This window comes from Protobothrops mucrosquamatus, unplaced genomic scaffold, assembly GCF_001527695.2.
Source record: "Protobothrops mucrosquamatus isolate PMUCROS unplaced genomic scaffold, P.Mucros_1.0 scaffold19, whole genome shotgun sequence".
NCBI classification, from domain to species: domain Eukaryota; kingdom Metazoa; phylum Chordata; class Lepidosauria; order Squamata; family Viperidae; genus Protobothrops; species Protobothrops mucrosquamatus.
Window position 1 is genome coordinate 1986204 of NW_015386404.1, and position 24252 is coordinate 2010455.

A 24252-nucleotide genomic window follows, 5' to 3' on the forward strand; every position below is an offset into this window, starting at 1 on the left:
GGAAGATTTGAGATCTTTTCTGAAAAAGTATTGAGCTTCCATTGTTTAGATCAGGGGTAGGCAACCTTGGCTCTTTTATGACTCGTGGACTTCAACTCCCAGAATTCCTGAAGTCCACGAGTCATAAAAGAGCCAAGGTTGCCTACCCCTGGTTTAGACTAAGCAAGAAGATTTAGGAAAACGCTTCTCAGCTCCGAAGTTTGGTTTGCGTAGAGATATCTGCACCATCAGGAGATGCCCTGCTCAAGAGCAGACCCGCCGTCAGCAAATGTGGCACAGCGGGGCACAGTTGAGCGGGGTGGGTGGGTGTGGCTTCCTGCAAGCAAATGGCCTGTGGTGAAATAGTTACTGGAAAAGCCTTGTGGGTCTTTTAAACCACAATCATTTGCAAGAGGTTAGCCAACTTCTTCTGAAGCACAAAATCTGCCTCTTCTATTTGGTGGACGTCTGTCCTGCCTTCTCCCCAAGAGCCCAAGGCGGCATAAGAAAAGCTCACACTTTCCATTTTGGGGGTCCAGTAGGCTTGGCTGTGAAAGAGCATCCGGGCCAAAGAAAGACACCGCTGGACGAATCGAACCCGAATCGGGGCCGACCCAGTGCCGATTCTAGGCAAGCTCCGGAAGGTGAGACCTCTCCTGGAGCTGGCATTCTTGCACCAAACGTGTCAAGACTTTTCCAGTTCAGCTTTTTCCAACCTGGCACCCACCAGCAACTTTGGGATTCCTGAGAAGCAGAAGGTGGTAGTCCAGCTTTGGCCCAGATGATTTGGAAGATGCTATGCTGGGGAGGAGGAGCTACTTCAAGGTGAGGTGTATAACAACGAGACAGCCACTTGTCCGGAATGGTTTAGGGTCTCCTGCTTGAGCAGAGGGTTGGACCAGAAGACCTCCAAGGTCCCTTCCAACTCGGATATTCTGTTATTCTAATTCAGGGGTCTTCAAACGTGGCCCTTTTAGGACTTGTGGACTTCAACTCCCAGCGTGCCTGGCTGAGGAATTCTGGGAGTTGAAGTCTACAAGTCATAAAAGGGCCATGTTTGAAGACCCCAACCCCTGTTCTAACTCTTGTGTCAGGAGATGGCATCTGGGGCTCTATCGGCTGCTTTTCCTGGCCAAGAGAGAGTTCATTTACATGGGCAAGCCATATTTCCCACAGGGAAATCATATGAATTTGGAACCCCTGTGCTGGGGGGAATAGTCTACCACTGCCAAGATTGTAGAACATAGAATAACAAGGTTGGAAGGGACCTTGGAGGTCTTCTAGTCAACCTCCTGCTCAAGCAGGAGACCCTAGTAGACCATTCCAGATAAATAATGGTCCAACCTTTTCTTGAAAATCTCCAGCAAAGGAGCACCCATGACTTCTGGAGGCAAGACGTCCAGATCAAGTATCTTATGAAAAAAAAAACTAACTGAAAGAAGAGTGCTAAGCTTTTTTTTTATCTGAAGAAGGAAACACTTACCAGAGCACATGAGTTGCACAACCTCAGCTCTTCAAAGCTGCTACGTCTCCATTTCGATGGAAAGAGAAGTCCCTTGCTGGTAATCTGGACAGACAAGCAAAAGAAGTCCACTCAAGTAAGACAGAGATTGCTCTCCTTTCAGAGTTGTGCTCCCAATCATTGGGGAGCCCGATTTTTCTCTCGGATGGGGTGGGGCGGGGGGTCTATTTGGCTTGGAATGGCCTGCTGGGGACTACACTCTACAAAGCCATAGGGAGATTGCAGGTCATTTGCATTCAACTAGAATTCAGCAGAATTATTGTGATTACTTCCCAATTCTGTATTTAATCACTGCTCCCTTTTAAACCATTCAAAAGCAAATTTGGCAAAAAGTATTTGGAGGGCCTGGAGGGCTGCAGCCAAGATGCTTAACAACTTGCAGAGTCTGAATTTGTATACGTGTTTAGGTAAGTATGGGCAAATACACACCCTGCCTTTCTTACACTTTGCAAAAACGGCACTTGAGATTTACAGCTTGGAAAAAACGGTCCCTTTGCTCGCCTTTCAGGCAGCCTTCTGTGCTGGGCCATTAACCCCCGAAGCAGGAAGACAAGCGGTTCCCTAATCCTGCAATCAATCTGATCCTGATGGCAACCTCTCAAGTCCCCTGTTGAATAGGACTTGATTGGTAAACAAAGCGGTCTTGGATTGGACGCAGAGAACAGGAGTAACTTTTTAAAATAGCTGATTGCGGCACTCTTCATCTTATAAAACTCTGCTTTTCAAACAAAATTTAAAAGAAAGAAGGGACCCTGCACTGGAACTACTGGGGATATCTGCAAAAGCATTTGCAAGAAGAACAACACGGACAAACACGAGTCAAGGGAAAAAAGACTTCTTGTGATTTGCAAAGTAGGTGCCGTGTATGTATTTATGCCCATACAAGGCTCAACTTACATCTATATCAAATTTAAACTAAATGAATAACTCGAGGAATTCTACTCAAGGCTCGACTACTGCAAAGTGCCCTGCGTGGGGCTACCCTTGAAAACTAACTGGTCCAGAATGCAAATGGGAAGGCTGTTCTCCAAGGGGTCCCTAAATCTGCCTCAATGATGAGGGAGGGGGGCTGTAAGAAGGCCATCTCTGTTTCTGCTGCACAAGAACGAATGGCCCAGGCTTGCTGACTTGCCCCCCCACCCCCCGGTCATTTTTGGTTGACTGATGCCCCCTTTTCCTCTCTTTTGAATGTGCAGAGCAGTGTTTGTCAACCTTAGCAACTTTAAGAGGTGTGTGTCAGAACTGCCATCTCACGTCTGCGCTTCGCATTCGCTAGCTGCCAGTCTGCTGTGAACTGTGGGGGGAGGGAACCGGATGGGAAGTGGGGAAAGCTAACGATTCATCCGGGAAAGGCATGCATCTCCGCACCGCCTCCTCAAAAGTTGAAGAGTTCGTTCCCAAAACATTTTGTCTGGCTATGATTGGACAATGAGGGATCAACAATGGGAAGGGACAAAGGGGGGAAAGTTAACCGGCAACGTTTGGTGCACAAGTCTCAGTTCCGGCTGTGCTGTACTGTACACCGCTTGGCCTTTAGCAACGTAAACCTTTCACACAAAATGGAGTTGAGGGTCGTTCTTGCGTAAAGGTCCAAGCTGAGGCAGGACTGACAGGGGGGATTTCAATTCCCAGAATTCCCCAGCTAGCAGGAACACTGGAACAGAGGAATGTTGACTTAATGGACCCAAAGGGGGGGACATCCTTTATTTTTGATAGCTAAATCAGAAAGTACAACATCTGCAGCAACTTTACACATACAATGGTGCAAACAGAGGCAGAAATTTCACCCGGGGCATCCAAAGGCTGCTGCCTCGAGGTCCACACAATGGCCTTTTGCAGTGTCTTCATGCTTGTCTTCAACTCCACTTTGCCCCAGAGGCCCCCCCCTCCTTTTCTCTGCACCAATGGCTCACCCTAGATCCCAAGCAGACACACACACAGACACAGAGAGACACACCCAGGGTGCCCTGCTCTTACCTTGCTGGCTGCCATCTTCCATCCCCTCATCCTCCCACTGCTCCTCGTTTGCCAGCAGGGGATTCCGGGCTTCGCTCTGGGTTCGGATGGGGAAGGAGTGCCCGTCTCCCTGGCTGTGGAGAGAAAGGCAGCCCAGTGGTGAGGGAGGGAGGGAGGGAGGGGCCCCGGAGAGAAGGAAACTGCCCAATAACAAAGGAGACTTGTTGGCATCAGGCATCGCAAAGGAGCAACAGACTCTTCCGATGCTCGCAAACGTTCCTTTCAAATGCTCCCACATATAACCCAGGTCAGGGGTCTGCAACCTTGACAACTTTAAGACTTGTGGACTTCAGCTCCCAGAATTCCTCAGCCAGCATAGTCCACAAGTCTTAAAAGTTGGTCAAGGTTGCAGACCCCTGACCTAGCTAGATTAGTTGCTCTTCTGCAGACATATAGTAGTCTTTGGCATATGACCGCAACGCAGCCCAAAATTTCCGCTGCTAAGCAAGACAAGGGAGTTTTGCCCCATTTGATGACCTTTCTTGCCACCGTTGTTAAGTGAATCCGCATTGACTTTGCTTGCCGAAAGGTCGCAAAAGGTGACACAGGATTTCGGGACACAGCAACCGTCATAAACCTGAGCCAGGTACCAAATGGCCAAATTCTGATGTGTGACCACAGGGACGCTGCGAGGGTCCGAAGTGTGAAAAACGGTCATAAATCACCTTTTTCAGTGCCGTTGTGACTTTGAAGGTCACTAAATGAATAGTTGTTAAGTCGACGATTGCCCGTATGGCGGTCAAGGTGCGCCTCCTGCAGCCCAGTCTGTCCATCTGCCTGCTTATCTGCTCCAGATCATTTTCATCCTACTGTCCAGAGCAATTTGGCCGCTCTCTCCTCAGCCCCAGGACTGGGAGGAACCTGGCTGTTGAGTCCAAAAGGGGTCCTCCGGCCAGCTTCCTCCCGTGCGCCTGCTGACCCTCCAAATTAACAATAACTGGTCATCCCTGACTTTTGACCACAATGGAGCCCTGCATTTTAGTCATAATTTGTCCTAGGTCGAGGACATGAGACTCGATTTTACGACCTTTCTGATGACGTTTGTAAAGTGACTCATTGTAACCGTTAAAGAGAGTCATGTGGTCATTACGCAAATGCAACCTATCCAATAGGTGTTTTGGGGTAAGTTTTCTGCCAGAAAACAGCAAAACAGTTGCAAATCACGGTCATGTGGACCACAGGAGACTGCAACCAGTCGTAAAAGTGAGCTGGTTGGAAAGCACCCAAAATGTGATGATTTGACCACATGGGGGGCAGGGGGCAGCAGTCGTAACTTTGAGGAGAGGTCGTAAGTCCATTCTAACTTTGAATGGTCATTAAGTGGCTGTTTCTTAAGCAAGAATTACCTCTAGTCTTTGCTGACATCTGACTCACATCTCCAGAGCGGAGGGTCTGAGTCCATAAATGGGAACTGCAGGGGAAGGTCTGTTACCAAAGACGGGTACCCTCGTACGGTGTTCTGTAATGCCTTTGGAAGGTTCATTGTCTTTAAACCAGAACAAAAAGACCTCAAGAAATTCCTGTATTCCTCTTCAACAAGGAAACAGTGGAGCATCTGCGGGATGTCCACCGGGAATGCAACAGAAGCTTTACGGAAACAGAGGGCTGCTCCAATGAGTCTGTTATTAAGGTCCAGGCCTGAGAGAAGGATGTCAGGGAACAGAGGGAAGCCATTTGGGGCACACATAGAATTTTGTAAAGCAGGTCACGGCTACAGTCACAAACGGCCGTGAATGTGCTCTTTCGCAGAAGGTAAACCAGGAAGTTCACACCGGAAGACACTGAATAGAGTTATTTTGGCCCTTCGTCTAAGCAAGTGGACCAAGAAGATAAAGGTTTCCCCTGTCCAGTCATGTCTGACTCTGGGGGTGGGGGGTGGGGTGAGGGGGTGCTCATCTCCATCTCCTAATCAAGGGAGCCAGCATTGTCCAAAGACATTTCTGTGGTCATGTGGCCAGCATGACTATATGCCAAAGTGCACGAAACGCTGTGACCTTTCCAATGAAGTGGTACCTATTGAGCTACTCGCATTTGCATGCTTTCAAATTGCTAGCTGGGCAGGAGCTGAGTCAAGGACGGCAGCTCACCCCATCATGCAGCGCTCAGGTCTTGAACGCGGGCTGTCAGTTTTCCGGCTGACAAGCTCAGGGTCTTTAACCGCTGCGCCATCCCATCCCCTGGCAGAAGGGCATCCTGGGGAAAATACCAACCAGGCCAGCAGATTTCTTTTAACAAAGACAAGAGAGGTCGGTGCTTTGTTTTGCAGCCGACCAGCTTCCCCCTGGCTCTTTTTAAATCCAAAGGAAGATTTGCAGAGCTGGCCCACGGCTTCGTGGGGCCTCTCCCCACCTACACAGCCCAAAACCTTCCCTTGGGGGGGGGGAAGGGAAAGGAGGGAAGCGGCACTCAAATTCTATCTCCACGGCTGATGGGCAGGTTGCTTTCTACTCACCTGGACATCACCGGGAAAAACCAGAGTCTCTTCTCTTCCCCAAATACTTGCTGGAGGTTTCTGACAAAGCCGAGGTTGAAGCCGTTTTTATCCGGGCCGCTGGAGAACACGGGAGCCGAGAAAGCCTCTGCAGCAAAACAGAAGACTGTCTCAGGCACTGGAAAAAGGACCTCAATAAGAGAGGATTTTCCAGGGCAGCGCCTGCTAGAGATCAGCTGACACCTGACAGCATCCTGCGGTTTCAGCACGGAAGGCCGGCCAGCCAAGCGGAATCTGAGCCAGCGTTTTCACAATCTCGTGGGAAGATGTTTTAAGATGTCAAACAGGCTTTCCTCCTGTAGGGTAAGGAGGATCATAGAACGTAGAACACTGAAGTTGGAAGGGACCTTGGAGGTCTTCTAGTCCAACTGCCTGCTCGAGCAGGAGACCCTATACCAGGGGTAGGCAGCCTTGGCTCTTTTATGACTCCTGGACTTCAACTCTCAGAATTCCTGAGCCAGCATGGCTCAGCTTGGAAACCTCTCCCTTTCCCCTCAGCATGGCTGGCTCAGGAACTCTGGGAGTTGAAATCCACCAGTCATAAAAGAGCCAAGGTTGCCTACCCCTGGCCTACGTGCCTCAAACTGGTTAACTTATAGAATGGCCAGCTCCATTCCACCTATGAGAATGAAATTTTGGAAAGTTTTGACCATATCAGCAACACTGCAGGGGGTTAGGCCAGCATTCTCTGTTTAGGAAAGGAAATCTATCTGACAGGATGGTCCAACTGGTCTTGGGTCGTCTTAACTATAATAAAATAATGGGTAATACCTTTTCATAAAGAAAGATGTCGGTGGAATAAGAACAAAAACCAATGAATTAAGGAGTACTTTTTGACCAGTGTTTCTCAACTTTAACAACCTTAAGCAGCGCTGGCTGGGGAATTCTGGGAGTTGAAGTCTACACATCCTAAAGTTGTCGAGATTGAGAAACACTGTTCTGGACTGTGAGAGCTCTTTGTTGCTGGGACCACTTGTCCCCTGGATTCATGGAGGCTCCATCGAGGACATGGATTCTTGGCTGGGGTAAAAGACCCCCCCCCCCCAAATCCCTGCCAACTCTATGATTCTATGAATAAGCAACAAATATGAAGCAAAAAAACATGTGTGCAAGGATTCCAGGACTCCAGAGTGGGGAGCTGGGGAACCCTTCCTGGATTCTGGAATGCCTATCGGCCAATTTGGTCACTGAAAATGGGCTGGTACAAATCTGCCTTGCCCGTAACTTTCTTCCCGAAGGGGTGAGTGCCTTACCTAGAGTCGATCTGTTTTGACTGACGAGCCAGCAGTGGTAACCGAAGAGGAACAACAGGCTGACCAAAAACATGACTGCCACAAAAAGAAGAAAGAGGACGTGGAACCTGGAATGACCACTGGTTGGCTCGGCCTGCAAAGGAAAGCGAGAGAGCGTGAAAGGAGAGATCCAGAGAGCATTAAAACAGCAGGCGTGTTCTTGTTCTTGCAGATCTGGAGGACCAGGCCAGGGGTAGGCAATCTTGGCTCTTTTATGACTCGTGGACTTCAACTCCCAGAATTCCTGAGCCAGCATGGCTCAGCTTGGAAACCTCTCCCTTTCCCCTCAGCATGGCTGGCTCAGGAATTCTGGGAGTTGAAGTCCAGGAGTCATAAAAGAGCCAAGGTTGCCTATCCCTGGGACCAGGGAACATCCCTACCAGCCATAATGGGCCAGCAGGCGGGAATCTGTTGCCTTCCAGACATGGCTGAATTGCCTCTCCCTGCCTTCCTCACTGCTAGTCTGTGGTCAAGGCCACTGGGAATTAGAGAGTTCTGTTCCAATAGCTGGTGGGCAGTTTTTAGAGGACCGGTAGTTCTCAACTTACAACGGTTCGTTTAGTGACCGTTCAAAATTACAACGGCCCTGAGAAAAGTGATGTGACTACTTTTCACGCTTACAAGCGTTGCAGCATCCCCAAAATCCCCTGATCAAAATTCAGACGCATGTATTTATGACAGCCGAAGTGTCCCGGGGTCATGTGACCTCCTTCTGCCACCTTCCGACAACCAAAATGAATGGAGAAGCCAGATTCGCTTAACAACCATGTTACTACTTTAACTATTGTAGTGATTCGCTTAAAAATTGTCTTACCCAGCAACAGAAACCTTGAGCTCAATTGTGATCATAAGGTGAGGACTATCTGCACTGTTTCTCAACCTCAGCAAATGTAAGAAGCATGGACTTCAATTCCCAGAAACCCCCAGCATAGAGACCCTGAAGCCCTGACCACAAGGCAGCTGAGGGCCAGACAAGAAGGTTGCTGGGACTACTTGTCCAGGAGAGAAGCAACCTGGTCCCAGCAACCTTCTTGTCTGGCCCCACCAATCCAGGAGAGAAGCAACCTGGAACTAAGGAGAAATTTCCTGATGGAGAAAACAATTGACCAGTGGAACGGCTTCCCTCCAGAAGTTGTGGGTGCTCCATCACCAGAGGTTTTTAGGAAGAGACTGGACAGCCATTTGTCCAGAATGGTATAGAGCAACCTTGGCTCTTTTATGACTCGTGGACTTCAACTCCCAGAATTCCTGAGCCAGCCGTGCTGAGGGGAAAGGGAGAGGTTTCCAAGCTGAGCCATGCTGGCGCAGGAATTCTGGGAGTTGAAGTCCACGAGTCATAAAAGAGTCAAGGTTGCCTACCCCCGGAATAGAGTCTCCAGCTTAGGCATGGGTTGGACTAGAAGACCTCTAAGGTCCCTTACAACTCTGTTATACTGATACTGTCTACAAGACAAAACAGCTGAATGAGGAATATGTTCCAGTATATATTTTAATGATAAATGGGGAAGGACACTCGCTTGAACACTGTGAGCCGTAGTGGCACAGTGGTCAGAATGCAGTACTGCGGGCTATTTCTGCTGCCTGCCAGCAGTTCAGCAGTTCGATCCTGACCGGCTCAAGGTTGACTCATCCTTTCATCCTTCCGAGATCGAAAAATAAGGACCCAGATTGCTAAAATGCTACTGAAGTAGAAATGAACTTCCCCAGTTTTGAAAGGTTATGACTGTAGTAATCCCTTGCACAATGGCAACTTTCTTCCGTTGGTCTTCTGTTCGGAAAGGGGTGAGTTCCCCCTGGATCATAGCACTGGTTTTGAGTCCGGAAGATTTCAGACTCCAATGATATGCAGAAAGGAAGCAGTAATCAGGTTCCCCAACTTACTGTCCAGTATTTGATGAAATACTTGAAGACTGTTGTTGCAATAAACGTGCAGTACAACAGAGAGTAGGCTAAAAACAGTAGGAAGAACTTGTAGTTAGAAAAGCCGATGCAGTTGTTCACCCTAAAGGAAAAAAAATGACGAAAATAAGAAGGAAGGTGAAATCAAAATACATTTGGAGAAATGATGCTATGAAAAGCAAAAGCAGCAACAAGCACCCTTGTTTCTCTGAGGCGGCCCAATGCCAACCCCCAGCCCACAGAAGAGTCCCTGCGTACACAGTCCGTGGGCCCAGAGCTGTGTACAGTCCCTGGGCACGGTCCCAGCCCACCCAATTCCCTCCCTCCCTCCCAGGTGTACCTGCCTCTTCCAGAAGCAGTTTGAATTCCCTCCCTAGACACTGACCTCAGATCAAGGCTTAAATTGCCCTCCAAACTAGGATATGGTTAGACCTGACATTTTTGTTTTACTGCATTTTAGCCCTTGCTTAAGAAAACTGGGACAATAATTTTCTTCCCTAATAATTCTTTGTATTCTTCTTTCTCCTGGATACGAAATGTCCAAAAATGAAAGCCTCCAATGTAATTTTAATTTCTGTACCACTGCACAGAGCCCAGAATTTGACCAATCTTCTCCAGAATGTCCAGCTAATGTACAAGTATTTCAAATTCTTTTTTCTTCATGTCCCTTCTTCATTATTAAGATCTGGTTTTATCCTTCCAGTAATTTGTAAATATTCATTTCATTTCATGGTGTATTCCAGCCTTCATCGAGTAATTCTTGCTGCATCTTTAATCTAGTCCAGGGGTGTCAAACTCGCAACGCCACGTGATGTGTCGTGACGTATCACAACTTTTTTGCCACTGCCGGCAATGGGGTGGTGTGGTTTTGCTATGATGCATTCGGCCCATGGGCCGGCAATTTGACACCCCCTGATCTAGTTATTCATAGAGAATGAACTAGATCTGCATACATAACTACATTTTTTCTTACTGTAACTATCTCTAACTTGGAAAGCATCTGAAATCTCTAAATGAGTGTTTCTCAACCTTAGCAACTTTAAGATGTGCGGACCAATTCCCAAGGCTGGCTGAGGAATTCTGGGAGTTGCAGTGCACACATTTTAAACTTGCCAAGGTCAACAAACACTGCTTTAGAGTTTTAACTCTTTGAAAGGCCCCAGGGAATGAATAATATTTGAAAAACAGATCTTGCTTTGCTCTATGGACGTGTTTCTCAACTTTGCTGGCTGGGGAATTCTGGGAGTTGAAGTCCACACACCTCTTAAAGTTGCTAAGGTTGAGAAACAGTGACCTAAAATACAAACCTAAGAAACCAATGCACGAAAATGCTCCTTTCTCTTCGTAACAACGCCCAGGCCTACAATTCCCTTTTGCATAGTTTAGATTTTTTCTATTTTCTTTTTAAATCCCTCTAGTTCAAACTTATTGGGAAGACATTCTGTGCCTCCATTTTTGTGGAGAGTAAGATCAAAGAAATAAAACCAAGTAGCTGGAACACATATGGCAAGATTGCATGGTTCCATTTATTATGCATTTGTGGAATCTCCTCAAAACATATCGGTGCAAATATACCAAGGTAAAGAGAACCTGCACCAAAGAGAGGTAAAATGAGAATTCCTGTTAATACGAGATTCTGAACCTCCTTTCTAGATTTGGGAAGGGCAAAAATTAACACTGAACTTTTATACTTGAGATATAACACCCAGTCCTACTTTCTGAGTAGCAGAAACGGAAATAGTGTAAACTCACCAATGGGATATTGTTTTCATTTGGCAAAAGCACAAATGGATTGGGCCAGTGGTGAAAAGGTGCCATGCTTTGCATCAAGAATGCCATTTCATGTGCATAATGCATAATGGATCCATGGCATATTTTTGTACATTTCTATGCATATTAATTTGTGTGTGTGTGCGCGCATGCGCGCTGTTTCATATGAATGTTTATTGGAGTAGCTGAACCAAAGTTGGAGTTCTAAATTTTAAGCAGTGTTGGTGGAGTAAGCTGGTCAATTTCAGAAATTGATGCCGCTTTGTCCCTGAAACACTTTAATGTTTATATGGTGGATTAATGAAATGATTCTCCTCAAGAGTCCTTACCAGGGGCAATGATGGTCCATTTTTAACACGCACCTATTAGAAAAAGAGAAAAATGTCAGGGACCACATGAGGAAAAGAAGCAGAAACCACAGACGTCTTTGTTCTTTTCTGGATTATTCATAATCCAGGATTCTATTTGTTTTCTCCAAGGTGATATCATTTATTAGTGAGCAATAAAATTTCCAGGTTGCAATTAAATTTCCCAGGAACTCTCTTTTGTCATGACGCCCCCTTGTGAGGCTTTTTGTTATTGCATGTACAACACAGAACGTGGTTGTGGTATCTTACATCTTGGTTATCCTTTGAAAAAGGGATGCAGCTGTTGGCTACCAGCTGTTCAGGGGAATAAGGTGGTTTGCATAGATTTAAAGACATGCAGAAAATTGCTCTGGGTACCAAGCAAACGTTGCTGACAGTCAAGATATAAACTTCATTTACCCAAGTAGTAGGGCTCTTTTGATACTATCCTTCTTATCTTCTCCTCTTCCTCACCTTCCCAGCTTACTACTACCTTCTGCCTATGATTTATGACGTTGTTGTATATTATGATTAATGATTATAACTATGATGTAGGATATATGTCTATGACCTATCACTTTACTGTTGGTATGCACACTCAGAGCTGACACAAATTCCTTGTGCGTCCAATCACACTTGGCCAATAAAGAATTCTATTCTGTTTTATTCTGTTCTGTTGTTCTGTTCTGTTCTGTTCTATTCTATTCGGTCCTGTCCTGTCCTATTCTATTCTATTCTATTCTATTCTATCCCCATTCCCATTTTTATTCTATAGAAGGGATATTTATACTCTCTCAATAATCTACAGATAAAAATAAACATCCACAAAAATTCTATGCAATGCCAAGCTCATCCATTTTCTTTTTTAACTGAAGGTTGCCCCCTTCAGCTCAAAGTTAGCTTGGAGATTTTGTCCTCCCCAACAAGTATATTCTTCTATCTATACCTGCCAGAAACAATACAACTAAAAAAAAAAAGGTACTGGATAACACACACACCCCTGCAATAATAACTGAAATTATGTGCCTGCGAAAGCTGATGCCTTGTCTATAAAATCACAAAGGAAGACAAGGCAGGATGAACAGGGAAGGGAGAAGGGAAGGGGGCCCTTTGGGTGTTACAAAGGGGCCAATTTCACCAGGGAACATTACCTTTTCCCAAGCAAAAACCCACCATTAGGCTAATTTTTCAAAGAGAGTCAACCCTGCCTGCAGTCCTTTGAATACCATTTCTCCTATCCTCTGTGTTTCTCAGCACAGCTAATGGGCCTTCTGACTGGTAAACACAGCAGGATAATCTCCAATAGCCTTCTTGGGCGTCTAAATGTGTGTCAGTTTCCAACATCTTCTCACTCAATATTTTGACTAAGGCCCAGAAGATCCTCTGCAAAAGAGAAACAGGACTAGAGTCTAATCTAGAGACATGTAACGGCATGTATGAATGACCATGGTATCATGAAGAGATACTAACTACCCGGAGAACCCACAGATAAAAGGGAGCGGAGCCCACAGCTGCATAATGGATGGGGGGGAAAGGCTCAGGAGGGATTCTCCTTATGCTAACAGACTATAGGTACTCCTCAACTGAGACCAAAATTAATGTTATTAAGTGAGAAATTTCTTACGTGAGCTTCGCCCCATTTGACTGCTAAGTGAATCACTGCATTTATTAAATTAGTAACACGGCTGTTATGAACTGAATCTGGTTTCCCCATTGACTTTGCTTGTCAGAAGGTTGCAAAAGGGGAACACATGACTCTGGGACACTGCGACCGTCATAAATACATGTCAGTTGTCAAGCATCCGAATATAAATCACACGGCCACGGGGGTGCTGCAGTGGTCATAAGTGTGAAAAATGGTCTTAAGTCACTTTGAACGATCACTAAATGGACTGCTGTTAACTCAAGGGCTGCTGTTCACTCAAGGGCTACCTGCATAAAGGTAACAGCAAGAGAAATGTACTTTCAGACTTGCAAGATTCTGTTAATGCAGCTGTACAATAAAGTAGAATTAGGTTATCTGCCCGTGTATCCTAACTGTTCTACCTGGCAAGGCTGACAAACATTAGCAGGCTCAAACTGGTGGATCTGGCAGCACGGATCACGTATACGTGAGCTGGGATATTTACAGCATAAAGCTTCCTTTGTACACATTCCTCATCTGTCATAGCAACTAGTGTTTTGCTCCTGGGAAAGAACAAAGGGCTTCTTATTTTGGGGAAATCGAATCAAACCTATAATTTGGCAACCCTTCCAAGCTGGCATGTCATTATTCTGCATCCGTTCTAACATCAGCTAACAAGTCAAGGCATAAGCAGGCAGATGACCATGTTTTGTCTGCTCTCTTGCAAACAAGTCCTGCATTCCAGTCAGTGCCAAAGTCAGATCCAATTCATTGCTGGCATTTATAATTTTCAAAAGGAGAAAAACTATTGTTTCATTGTTCCAATGCATTTCATTATAAACAGACTGTCCAATTGTACCTTTTAAACCTGAAAAATCTCCAAGATAAGAATAACATTGGGATGTTTACCAACGTAGCTTCTTCCCTTCTCTCTCTATTCTTTTTTTTAAAGTCCTCTTCCTTGAGTTGTATGAAAATTTAGAAAGTTAACTTCAGCAATACATGACATTAATTATTTCTAATACAGCCAAAGTCACTTCTTCATGTATTTCTTTTTAATCTTGCTTTATCTTTTTTGCACTTATTTTTTTCTTTATACTTTTCCTCTCTCTGAGTTTAGTCTGTATTTGCTTTCACTGATGTAATTAAAATCTTCAGAATGTCCATGCACATAGGCAGGTAGGCAGACAGGCAGATAGATGATAGAGAAAGTGATAGATAGATAAGATAGATAGATAGATAGATAGATAGATAGATAGATAGATAGATAGATAGATAGATAGATAGATAGATAGATAGATAGATAGATAGATAGATAGATAGATAAGATAGATAGACAGACACAGACACACACAGAGGATAGGACTGGGTCCCTGAGGGTGGGGTGGGAAGTGGTATATGTCAAGTTGTGCAATCAAGAGCAAGCAAAACTATTTATTTTTATGTGTCCAGTCAACAACATCCTGCACAATTGTTGAGCTAGCCTTCAAGCCGCATTGGTTATGGATGAAAAGAGTAAACTTACACAGCACAAACTGAGCAATGGTGACAACGGTCAGGTTTGATCAGCTGACATCTGTCGCAGAATCGGATGGCTGGAAGGAACATGACAAAAATGCCCCTAGTTAATCATTATCACGAGTGCAAAATCTGTCTTATAAACTTGTTACTAGAAGGCAGTGTTTCTCAACTTTGGCAACTTTAAGGTGTGTGAACTTTAACTCCCAGAATTCCCAACCAGCATGGGGAATTCTGGGAACTGAAGTCCATATATCTTAAAGTTGCCAACTTTGAGAAACGTGGGACCAAGGCAAGATTTGAGGGTTACTTTGAATATAGGCAGTGCCTTATATAAACCAGGGAATTATACTTTCTAGGTGGCTGAATGCTATAGGAGACAAATTAGGCTGCAGAGATACGTGCTTCATTCAGACTGAGCTGATGACTTTATGGACAAAATCATTTCTTGACAACGGAAGCTATTTAACACTTCCTCTTTCTGGGATGCTTGGTCAACTTCCTATATCAGAGTGGGTCCAATTCCTTTAGCTTTTTTGGTACAGCTTCTCAGGGGATTCTACCATGCTTTTTATGTGAACTAAGCTTCTCTAATGATTTGTTAGTCCCTACTGGATACAAATGGCAAATCATGATGCTCATTTGCCATGGATTTACCACTGAATTTCAGCATGTAACTGTTCATCCTGAATATAAATGCTGCTATTATTTATTCACTATCCACTCCTATGAAATCAGAAGCAAGAATCAGAAAAAAAAAAAACCCAGTGCATTCAATAGTGGACACCTTTACATTCAATAGCAAAACAAGCAATCATTAGATGAGCTTTCCTCAATTTGTGCCCTCCAGATATATTTTGGATGACGGTTTCCAGAATTACCAACCAGAAGGGACAATTTCCCCAGATCTGAATTCACCCCACCTCGAGTTTTCCAATTCCAACTGGCATCTAGAAATCACAGTGTAAATTTTAGCTAGAGTGAAAATGATAAAACCAGCCAGGGAAAAGGCTGTAATGTTGTCACAAGGCCTATATTTTGATTTTAAGAGCCGGAATGAATGAATGCCTTATTTGTCTTTCACCTTTACCGCAAAAGCCAAACATTTTGTCATCACTGATTTTGATGACGCTGTCTGTCACCCCAAAAGTTCTCCAAAAGCGGGGTGTCAGTATGAGTTGCTGCATAGGTGGACTTTGCCCAAGCCATCTTAGAAACTCACCGCCATTCCCTGTTCTTGTGTAAACTGGCAACTTCCGGGCCATCTCTGCTAGGATCTGCCTCTGACCCTCGGGCCTTTCTTCGTTTTCATAGCGTTCCTTGTCAGCATACGACATGTGGAACTGGCAGTAGAAGAAAAAAAGTGAAACACACACATGGTTGTAGAACAGGGTGGGGAACTATGGCCCCTTTATGTGGGCTTTATGAACCTGTGGACTTCAACTCCCAGAATTCCTGGTTCTGGGAAAACAAGGCAGCTGCATACCAACCTACGTTTGAAGTGACCGTTCTGAAACCATCTTGCTTGAACCTGATTGGTCATTGGGGGGGGCAGCAGTGGGAGGCAGTTAAGGGAGGGAAAAAGTTGAACTTAGGTATTTGGGTGCCCAATTCTCAGATCTGGCTATGCGACTGCTGAATCTTGTCCTGATAGGTTTGTTCTCCTATGCTGACTCAGGAATTCTGGGAGTTGAAGTCCATGAATCATAAAAGAGCCGAGGTTGCCTACCCCTGTCCTATGCTGTGCCAAGTGTTTATGTTTTTTTTTAAATAAAAACTACTCAGGTGACCCCGAGGACACAGAAAACCTCCAAGTAGCCTCAACGACTCTCTTAAAAGAATGCAAATGACCATCTGTCTGCAAGGAATATAAATCCTTCCGTTCCCCACCATCCAGTCAGAACTGAAGAAGCTTCTTGGATGAGAAGCGAAACGTCTTCAAAGAAAAACCAAGAAAGTCCAGTTGCCTCCTGAAAAAGCCCCTTTGGGACAACCAGGACCTGGATGGCTGAGAATCTCCACAGACACACATTTGGAAGGCACCCAGGTTGGGGAAGACTGGTTAGTCCCTTTATAAAATTCCCGAGTTTTACCTTTTTGTCTGGTTGTAGTGGAGGAGTAAATATAGACTTCCAATATGTCCATATGAAGAATACAAAGATGATATGGAATACGGTGAGGTAGGCCACTAAACAAGAAGAAAAGCATTAACCAAGGAAGCAGAAATGCCCATTTTGCTCTTAAGCCTTTAATAGAATCCTTGACTTTCACAATAAACAATATAAACCTCTCTTCGTGTCTCTATGCTTAAGACTGGGGAGAATCCATATGGAGCCAGGGTTTATTTATTTATTTAAATTTATATGCCACCCAGCTTGTGGTTCAAAGCAACTCTAGTTAAGGCCTCTGGCTAGAAAAGAGGATTCCGTGAGTTCTAGTCCTACCTTAGGCTAGGACTAGAACTGGGTTAGTCACTTTCTCTCAGCCCAAGACAAGAGGCAATGGAAAACCATTTCTGAAAAAAACTTGCCAAGAAAACAGAAGAGACTTCTGCAGGCAGTCTCCAAGAATTGGACATGATTGAACAAAAGAAGAAAAAATGCTTATTATGGGAAGTGAGACGCCTCAGAAAAAAACAACCATCCCACGAGAAAGCAAATTACATTTCTTGCTATATTATGAGCACTGATTTCTTCAACTGGCCAGGAATACAAAAAAAGAAATGATATAGTTTCAAACACAAGCTGCAGAGGGAGGCGGAGGGGGAGGATATGGATTCAGTCAAGAAAGGGACTATGGAGGAAAGGAATCTAACCCTTCCCCAAGCTCAGAACTGCTAAGACTTCCACTCAACTTAAATGGGGAGCTGAATCTTATGGTAAGCTGCCCAGAGCTACCCCCGTAGTAAGATGGGGAGCTAAAATTTAAAATAAAATAAAATAAAAATATATAAAAAATAAAATTAAAATAAATACAAAATAAAATAAAATAAAAAATAAGACAAGACAGAATAAAATAAAATATAAAATATATAAAATATAAAATAATCACTCAAGCGTCCTGGCTAAGCAAGCAATTAGACACTGGATCTCCAAGGCCCACCTACTCCCTTGCATGTTCCCTTAATTACTGGAGTGCAACCTAGACTTGCTTACATCCATCCAGGAGTGGTGGAGACTTCCAAGGTCTTATTTTAGGCAGGGCCTGGGGATCCTCTGCATTTCCATCAACCTCAACTGCAATTGAGGTGGAAAAGTCCGGTCAACCAGCCCTTCCCATCTCTGTCTACACTGGGATAATCACACTGGATCATCACCGGAGGTGACTGCAAAGAGATCTAAAGTACAAAGACCAGATATAATAAATATCCACGTACCTTTTTCTACAGAGTTCGTCAGAGTCACTGAAAGAGAAAAAAGAGAACATATTCAAATGGCATATCAAGGTTTCCACAAAAAAATATGCTTGCCTTTATGCATACGTTGACCGTGTCTGAAATTAATTTTTACTTTATGAGTCATAAATCATTATATTATTAATTCCACTGCACTGATACTCACTTATTCACTTGATTCATTATCCTTACAACTGTAAGACCCCCAAGAACCAAGCATGGCACATGGAGTTACTTCTGAGTAGCTACTTTGTTGTTGTTCCCCTACAGACAGAATCTTGCCAGACTTAAGCAAGATTCTTTTTCAACAAGCTCATTCATGGAAAGGATGAGAGCTTGAGGGGGGATTCAAGTGGGTCGGGAACTGGTTGCTGATCTGCTACAGATTTACTAAGCCTCCCATGGAAGTTCTACTCTATTCTACTCTTCCATTTTTTCTACTTTCATGAATGAGGTCAGGATCTGCTCTTTTTTCCATCTGAATTAGATGATTTTGAAAGATTACATCTGTTTATTTATTTACCTACCGTACTTGGTGTATAATATTAATAAAGGAGAATAGCAGTAATAATAATAGATCTCATTTATCTTTTGCTCCTTCTTGAACTACCGGTCCAACTCATTTGCCTGCCTGCTTCTTGAAGCTAACCTGTGAATCAGCATTTACACCAGTTCAAAGACATTCAGACCTGCCCACATTCAGTTGGACGGGGCTTCCATCCTTTCCAAGACTGCTTCTCTTTCAAGGCAGGAGAAGGGAAGGCCAGGATATGCCTCTGGACAGAGCAGCCAAAAACCAACTGTCTTTTCTGCTGTGTCACAGCTGCTGTACTGCAAAAATCACTTGCCATGCTCCAAGTTACTTTTATAATCTTTCTCTCCTCAAAAGAAGGTGGCTTCATTCTGAGCAGGTATACAGTAACAAGTTGAAGCAAAATGGCTTTACCCTTTTTCTCAACTGGAAAAGAAAAGACCATTGTATATTTACAAATACTTTGTTTATCGCAGGTTCTTTCGTTGTGGATTTGGTCACCTTTTATCCTCACAACAATAATTAGGCTGAGAAGTTCTCCAAGGACTAAGCAGAGTATTAAAGCAGAATAGTGGTGCTGGAAAGGTTCTTTTTGAAGGAGAGGGCAGAAAGAAGTCAATGAATGAATGAATGAATGAACAGGGCATCATGAAAACACACACAGAGCATACATCTGGGCCTTACTCAACACAGGGCTATGCAACTGACATTTGGATTCAAATTTGAACCAGACATCCATGCAGCCTGCTGTGGAAAATGATGGAAAGTCTGAATGGCTAAAAGTGACATGCCTTGATAATTAATCCTAACAATCTACCTATTCTTTATATCCAGGAAATAATGCAGTACCATGCATGATTCACTTAGGAAAAAAATGAATTGAAGGCCAGGAACAGCCAAGGAAAAATGGGTGTGATGCAAAAGGAAGCACTAACTCCACAACTGTGATTATCTGTTTATAGCCTAATTAAGATTCAGGAGATGGTTGGGAAAACAGCAGCCACCTGCAAATTCCTGTTTTGGGAAGAAAGCAGCTAGCTCTTTCCTTCAGAGAAAAGCCCATATTAAAAACTGAAAAATTATCTGCTGAAACTTCAGTTGGGTTCTAAATCATGAGAAGTGATAATGCCACTTTTTACTGCATTAGTGAGGTCACACTTGGAATACTGCATTCAATTCTGGTCACCACGATACAGAAAAGATTGAGGCCCTAGAGCAGGGGTGTCAAACTTGCAACGTCACGTGACGTGTCACGACGTATCACAACTTTTTTTCCATTGCTGGCAATGGGGTGGGCGCGGTTTCAGCATGATGCATCCGGCCCATAGGCCGGCAGTTTGACACCCCTGCCCTAGAGAGAGTGCAGAGAAGAGCAACAAAGTCGATAAGAAGGTTTGCAGGATAAACCATATGATGAATGGTTAAGGAAACTAGGTATCTACCTTGACCGGAAGAACAGTTGCAGGAATTGGGTATGTCTAATCTAGTGAAAGGAAGGACGACATGATAGCAGTCCTCCAATATTTGAAGGAGTGCCACAAAGAAGAAGTGGGGGGGGGGGTTTTCAACCTATTTTCCAAAGCACCAGAAGGCAAGACAAGAAACTATGGTTGGAAACTAATCAAGGAGAGAAGCAACCTAAAACTAAGGAGAAACTTCCTAACAATGAGAACAATTAACCAGTGGAACAGCTTTGCCTTCAGATGTTGTGGGTGCTTCATCACTGGAGGCTTTTAAGAAGAGACTGAACAGCCACTTGTCTGGAATGGTATAGGGTCTCCTGCCTGAGCAGGGGGTTGGACTAGAAGACCTCCAAGGTCCCTTCCAACTCTGTTATTCTATTATTTATTTATGTCTAGCCTAATGAAGAGACGGCTTAGGGGTGACATGATAGCGGTCTTCCAATACCTGAAGAGCTGTCACAGACAAAAGAAGTCGAGCTATTTTCCACAGCACCTGAAGGCAGGACAAGAAGAAATGGGTGGAAGCTCATTAAAGAGAAATCCTATCTGGAACTAAGGAGGGATTTCTTGACAGTGAGAGCAATGGAACAGATCATCCCGGATTTGTGGATGCTCTAATACTGGAGGTTTTCAAGAAAAGATTAGACAGCCATTTGTGCAGGATAGTATAAAGACTCCTGCCTTGGGGCGAGGGTTGGACTAGAAGACCTCTAAGATCCCTTCCAGCCCTAAAGTAAAAGCAATCTTGTTGCAGAAATTTCTGTAACCTTATCCCGTTCCCTTCCAATAACCTTGTTAAAGACAATTCGGTGAGATCTTGCTGCTGCTGAATCTGCTGCTGAGAGCTTGACTCCCCCCCCCCAAATCTACTGGGCTCCTATTGACATTCAGCACCAACTCCAAATAGTCTCTTATGTGGCTGCTTGAACTCCTGGAATTGTTCACCCCCCCCCCCTTTGGTGCTCAGGCTGCATCTTCCTTCCCCCAAACCTGCAAGGTACAGCCTCATTTTCCAAAACAGGATGTGGAAGGAGGATTGTAACTGGCAGCAAGTTCAAGGAAACTGCCTTTCAAAAAAGCCCTTCTGTAGCTGTTTATTAATTTTTGCATTATTTTGTGGCACTGGAGTGCAGAGATGTTTGGGCTCTGAAGACAGAAGGACAGCAGATACCCTATTATGGAATGGAATGGAATAGAATAGAATAGAATAGAATAGAATAGAATAGAATAGCTTTATTGTCACTTTAAATGTACACTAATCAGCATACATTAAAATGAGAGTTTGTTGCACATAGCTCTCAAAGGGTAACCACCTTCAATATACACTGCGTAAACATAACAAAAATGAGTCCTTTTACTCTTCCTTGCTTGGGTATCAGGTAGAAAGCACTTCTGGGAGGCAATCTCACAGCTGCACCTTCGTCTTACCCCTCAGGAGTATCATGGGTTTCTGCCGAGACGCAGAATGCCGCTGCAGACTACGGCCCCTCGGTATAAAGAAAAGCACAGGCTTTGCCCATATTGCTGTTTGCCAAAGTTAAGTGAGCCTGGCAAGGCAAACCTTTCTGGGACAGCAGGTTTGTGCATGCACACATAATCTGAAAAACTGAGCTGGAGGCAAATTATCTGTGATGCAAACTCAGTATTAATTAACTGAATCTATGTGATTTTCAACAAACCACCAGCTGCTCTAAATTCCTGTATAAACGGAGTGGCTCACACTTGCTTTGAAACAATTTTACAGCCCAGTCTGTTCCCTCCTTAAGTGAAGGTGAGCTGCTGGTCAATACTGTTGGTCCTCTCTGGTGCCACCACCGTCAGGGGCCTCTTGAAGAGACGGGGATCTTTCTACCTTTAGAGCTCCCTGAAGGCTTGTTCTTTTTTCTTCCTCCTCTAGCAAGACTGCGCAAGCCCACCCTTGATTTCATGTCCTGGCTTCATCTGCCGGTTGCTGGGACAACAGTCTATCTTCTCTCCCAATTCTCCAACAAGGATCATTATGTAAATAAATGGGTGAGCTATTTTCTGGAGACCAAGAGCTTTACTACCTCTTTGATTTTTGCTCCAGTCTACCTAGGAGGCCACACAAAGGAATGAGTCACAACAGAAGAGGGAATTGTGTTGCAGACATCTCAACTATGGAACTTGCTTCCAATACATTAGTGGTTGGGGGGTTATCTATCTTTTCTCTCCTGAATGATGAAATGTAGCAGTCAGAACTAAAAGGCCTAAGTGGAGACTGCAGACTCCAGATGTTTTAACAATCTTTGCTCCGGTCACCATGATTTAACCTTTTAAAATGCTTTTGGCCTGATTGAGTCTTCATTTACTTTTGCAATACATTTTGGGGAGAAACCATTGCAGTTGGTATGGCAAGAGTTAATACATTCCAGCTACTCTCTAACTCTGCCTAACTTAATTTTTTCATTTTGACTGAAGAAGTTAGTTGGATGACTAACAAAACGTCTCAATTTAATAAACTTTGGTCCAATTGCCATGATTTAACCTTTTTAGATACTGCAAAATCCAATTGTTAAGAACCAAGTGGGGCCTGCCTTAAATTTACCACATAGCTTTAACAAAGTCCTAATCAAATTTAACCCCTCCCCCCATTCCCTGTAGTGCTCTGATAATCACACTGAGCTACCTTAGCAGATTGTTGTAAGAAACCTCCCCAACTGCCTGTGTTGATATGGTACCCTGAATCCTAAACAAATTGTACTCGGCAGGCTTCCAAAAACAATGGAAGAGAAATGATTTTGCCCTAATGTGAACACAGTGTTTCTGCTAAAGACAACTGGCTTGGTTTCAGCCAAACTGGGGGATTCTGGGAGTTGAAGTCCATGCAGCTTAAAATTGCTGGGGTTGAGAAGCATTGCATTAAAAGTAAAGGAGATGCTTAAAGCAGCAGCACCTTTTTTTCTTCAAGCTCTCACGGAAACAAACAAAAAAATATAGCTGCTTTAATGCAGCTCAGAAGTGCATGATGTTGGAAGCACTTCTTACACACCATATTTGAGACACACACAGCCCGATACACTAACCATGCAAGCTGGTTTTACCTGCATCTTGGTTCTCTTTGCACAGCACATGTATTGGTTCAAGGAGGGGGAAGTTATGAAGTCAGGTGAGAGCAGCATCCAATCAAATGATCCCACAGGTTACCCCAGAGAGGCTAGTCTGGCTTTAAGCCAGGGGTGGGGAACCATGGCCCTTTTATGACTTGTGGACTTCAACTCCCGGAATTCCTGAGCCAGATTCTGGGAGTTGAAGTCCACAAGTCATAAAAGGGTCATGGTCCCCCACCCTGGCTTTAAACCAACTGCCTAAGGTCAACCAGTTACTCTTCTTGCTTCTAATGTAGAAAGAAAGTCCCAGGGAGCCCCCCAAACATGCTCACTTCTTGGCTTTGCACACCCCACAGGCGGAGACGTGTAAAGGGAGCTGGGCAAGAACCAACCTGCTACATTTTTGCTTCTTTGCAAGGCAAAAAGAAAAGCCAGGACGTGTTTGCTAGGTTAGGATGCCTGGGGGGGAAAAGGCTCCTACGTGGGCGAGGGGGCCACTCACCACCAGAACTGCCGGGGCACCTGGGCAGGAGTTGGGGGCGACCTGTCCAGGCACAGCCAGAGGGCAGGGGCTCCCCTCGGACCTCCCCCCCTTGGAAGATCTGGGAAGCAACGCTGGACAGAGGTTGTTCTGCGCCCCCCCCACCTGGGAATTAGCCACCTCCAACCCCCCCCCAAGATTTCCTGCCGGGAAGTCCCCAGAGGTCTGGGACTACAGTCCCCATCATCCTCAGTCCCCAGAAGGCAGCTGGGAGAGTTGTAGCCCAACACAATTGGAGGAGGGGCCCTTGAAGAAGACCAGGCTGGGGAGGATGGGAGTTGTAGCCCAGCACCCCTGGAGGAGAGAGCCCTTCAGACCGGGCTGGGGAGGATGGGAGTTGTAGTCCAGCACCCCTCCAGACCGGGCCGGGGAGGATGGGTCCGGAGCCCGCTGCGCCCTCCTACCCAGGCAGAGCTCGACGACGTAGGCGTAGTAGGACCAGAGCACCACCAGCGCGATGATGAGGACGGGCACCCAGCCGAAGACGCGCTGGCAGCACCGCAGCCCCCGGGACAGCCCCATCCCCGCCGCGGCGCCCCTCGCGGGCCGGGCCCGGCGGCATCGGCGCTCGGCAGAGCCGGACTGGGCGGCGCGCGCACCTGCCTGCCCGCTCGCTCGCTCGCTCGCTCGGGGCTCGGCTGCGGCGCCTGGGGGCGGACGGGCTGGAGAGCGCGCGGCGCGACGGGAAATGTAGTGCCGGCAGCGCCGTGGCAAGGCGGCCTCTGGAGGGCGCCGGTGGAACAGCAGGGAAACGCGCATGCGCGTGCTGCCTTCGCCCGCCCTGCTCCCGAGGAAG

The 24252-nt window shown here is 45.3% G+C and overlaps 1 protein-coding gene across 1 annotated transcript; it reads right to left on the bottom strand.

Annotated features, from left to right (window-relative positions):
- Nucleotides 1-1502: 1502 nt before the first annotated feature.
- On the bottom strand, nt 1503-23978 carry ZDHHC15 (zinc finger DHHC-type containing 15). The gene is made up of 11 exons (XM_015810777.1): nt 23861-23978; nt 17835-17861; nt 16552-16646; nt 15681-15801; nt 14466-14535; nt 11299-11331; nt 9182-9302; nt 7262-7394; nt 5970-6096; nt 3479-3591; nt 1503-1546 (listed from the first exon to the last, which is right to left on the bottom strand). The coding sequence occupies exons 1-11, from the start codon at nt 23976-23978 to the stop codon at nt 1503-1505; spliced, it is 1002 nt and encodes a 333-aa protein (XP_015666263.1).
- Nucleotides 23979-24252: the final 274 nt, after the last annotated feature.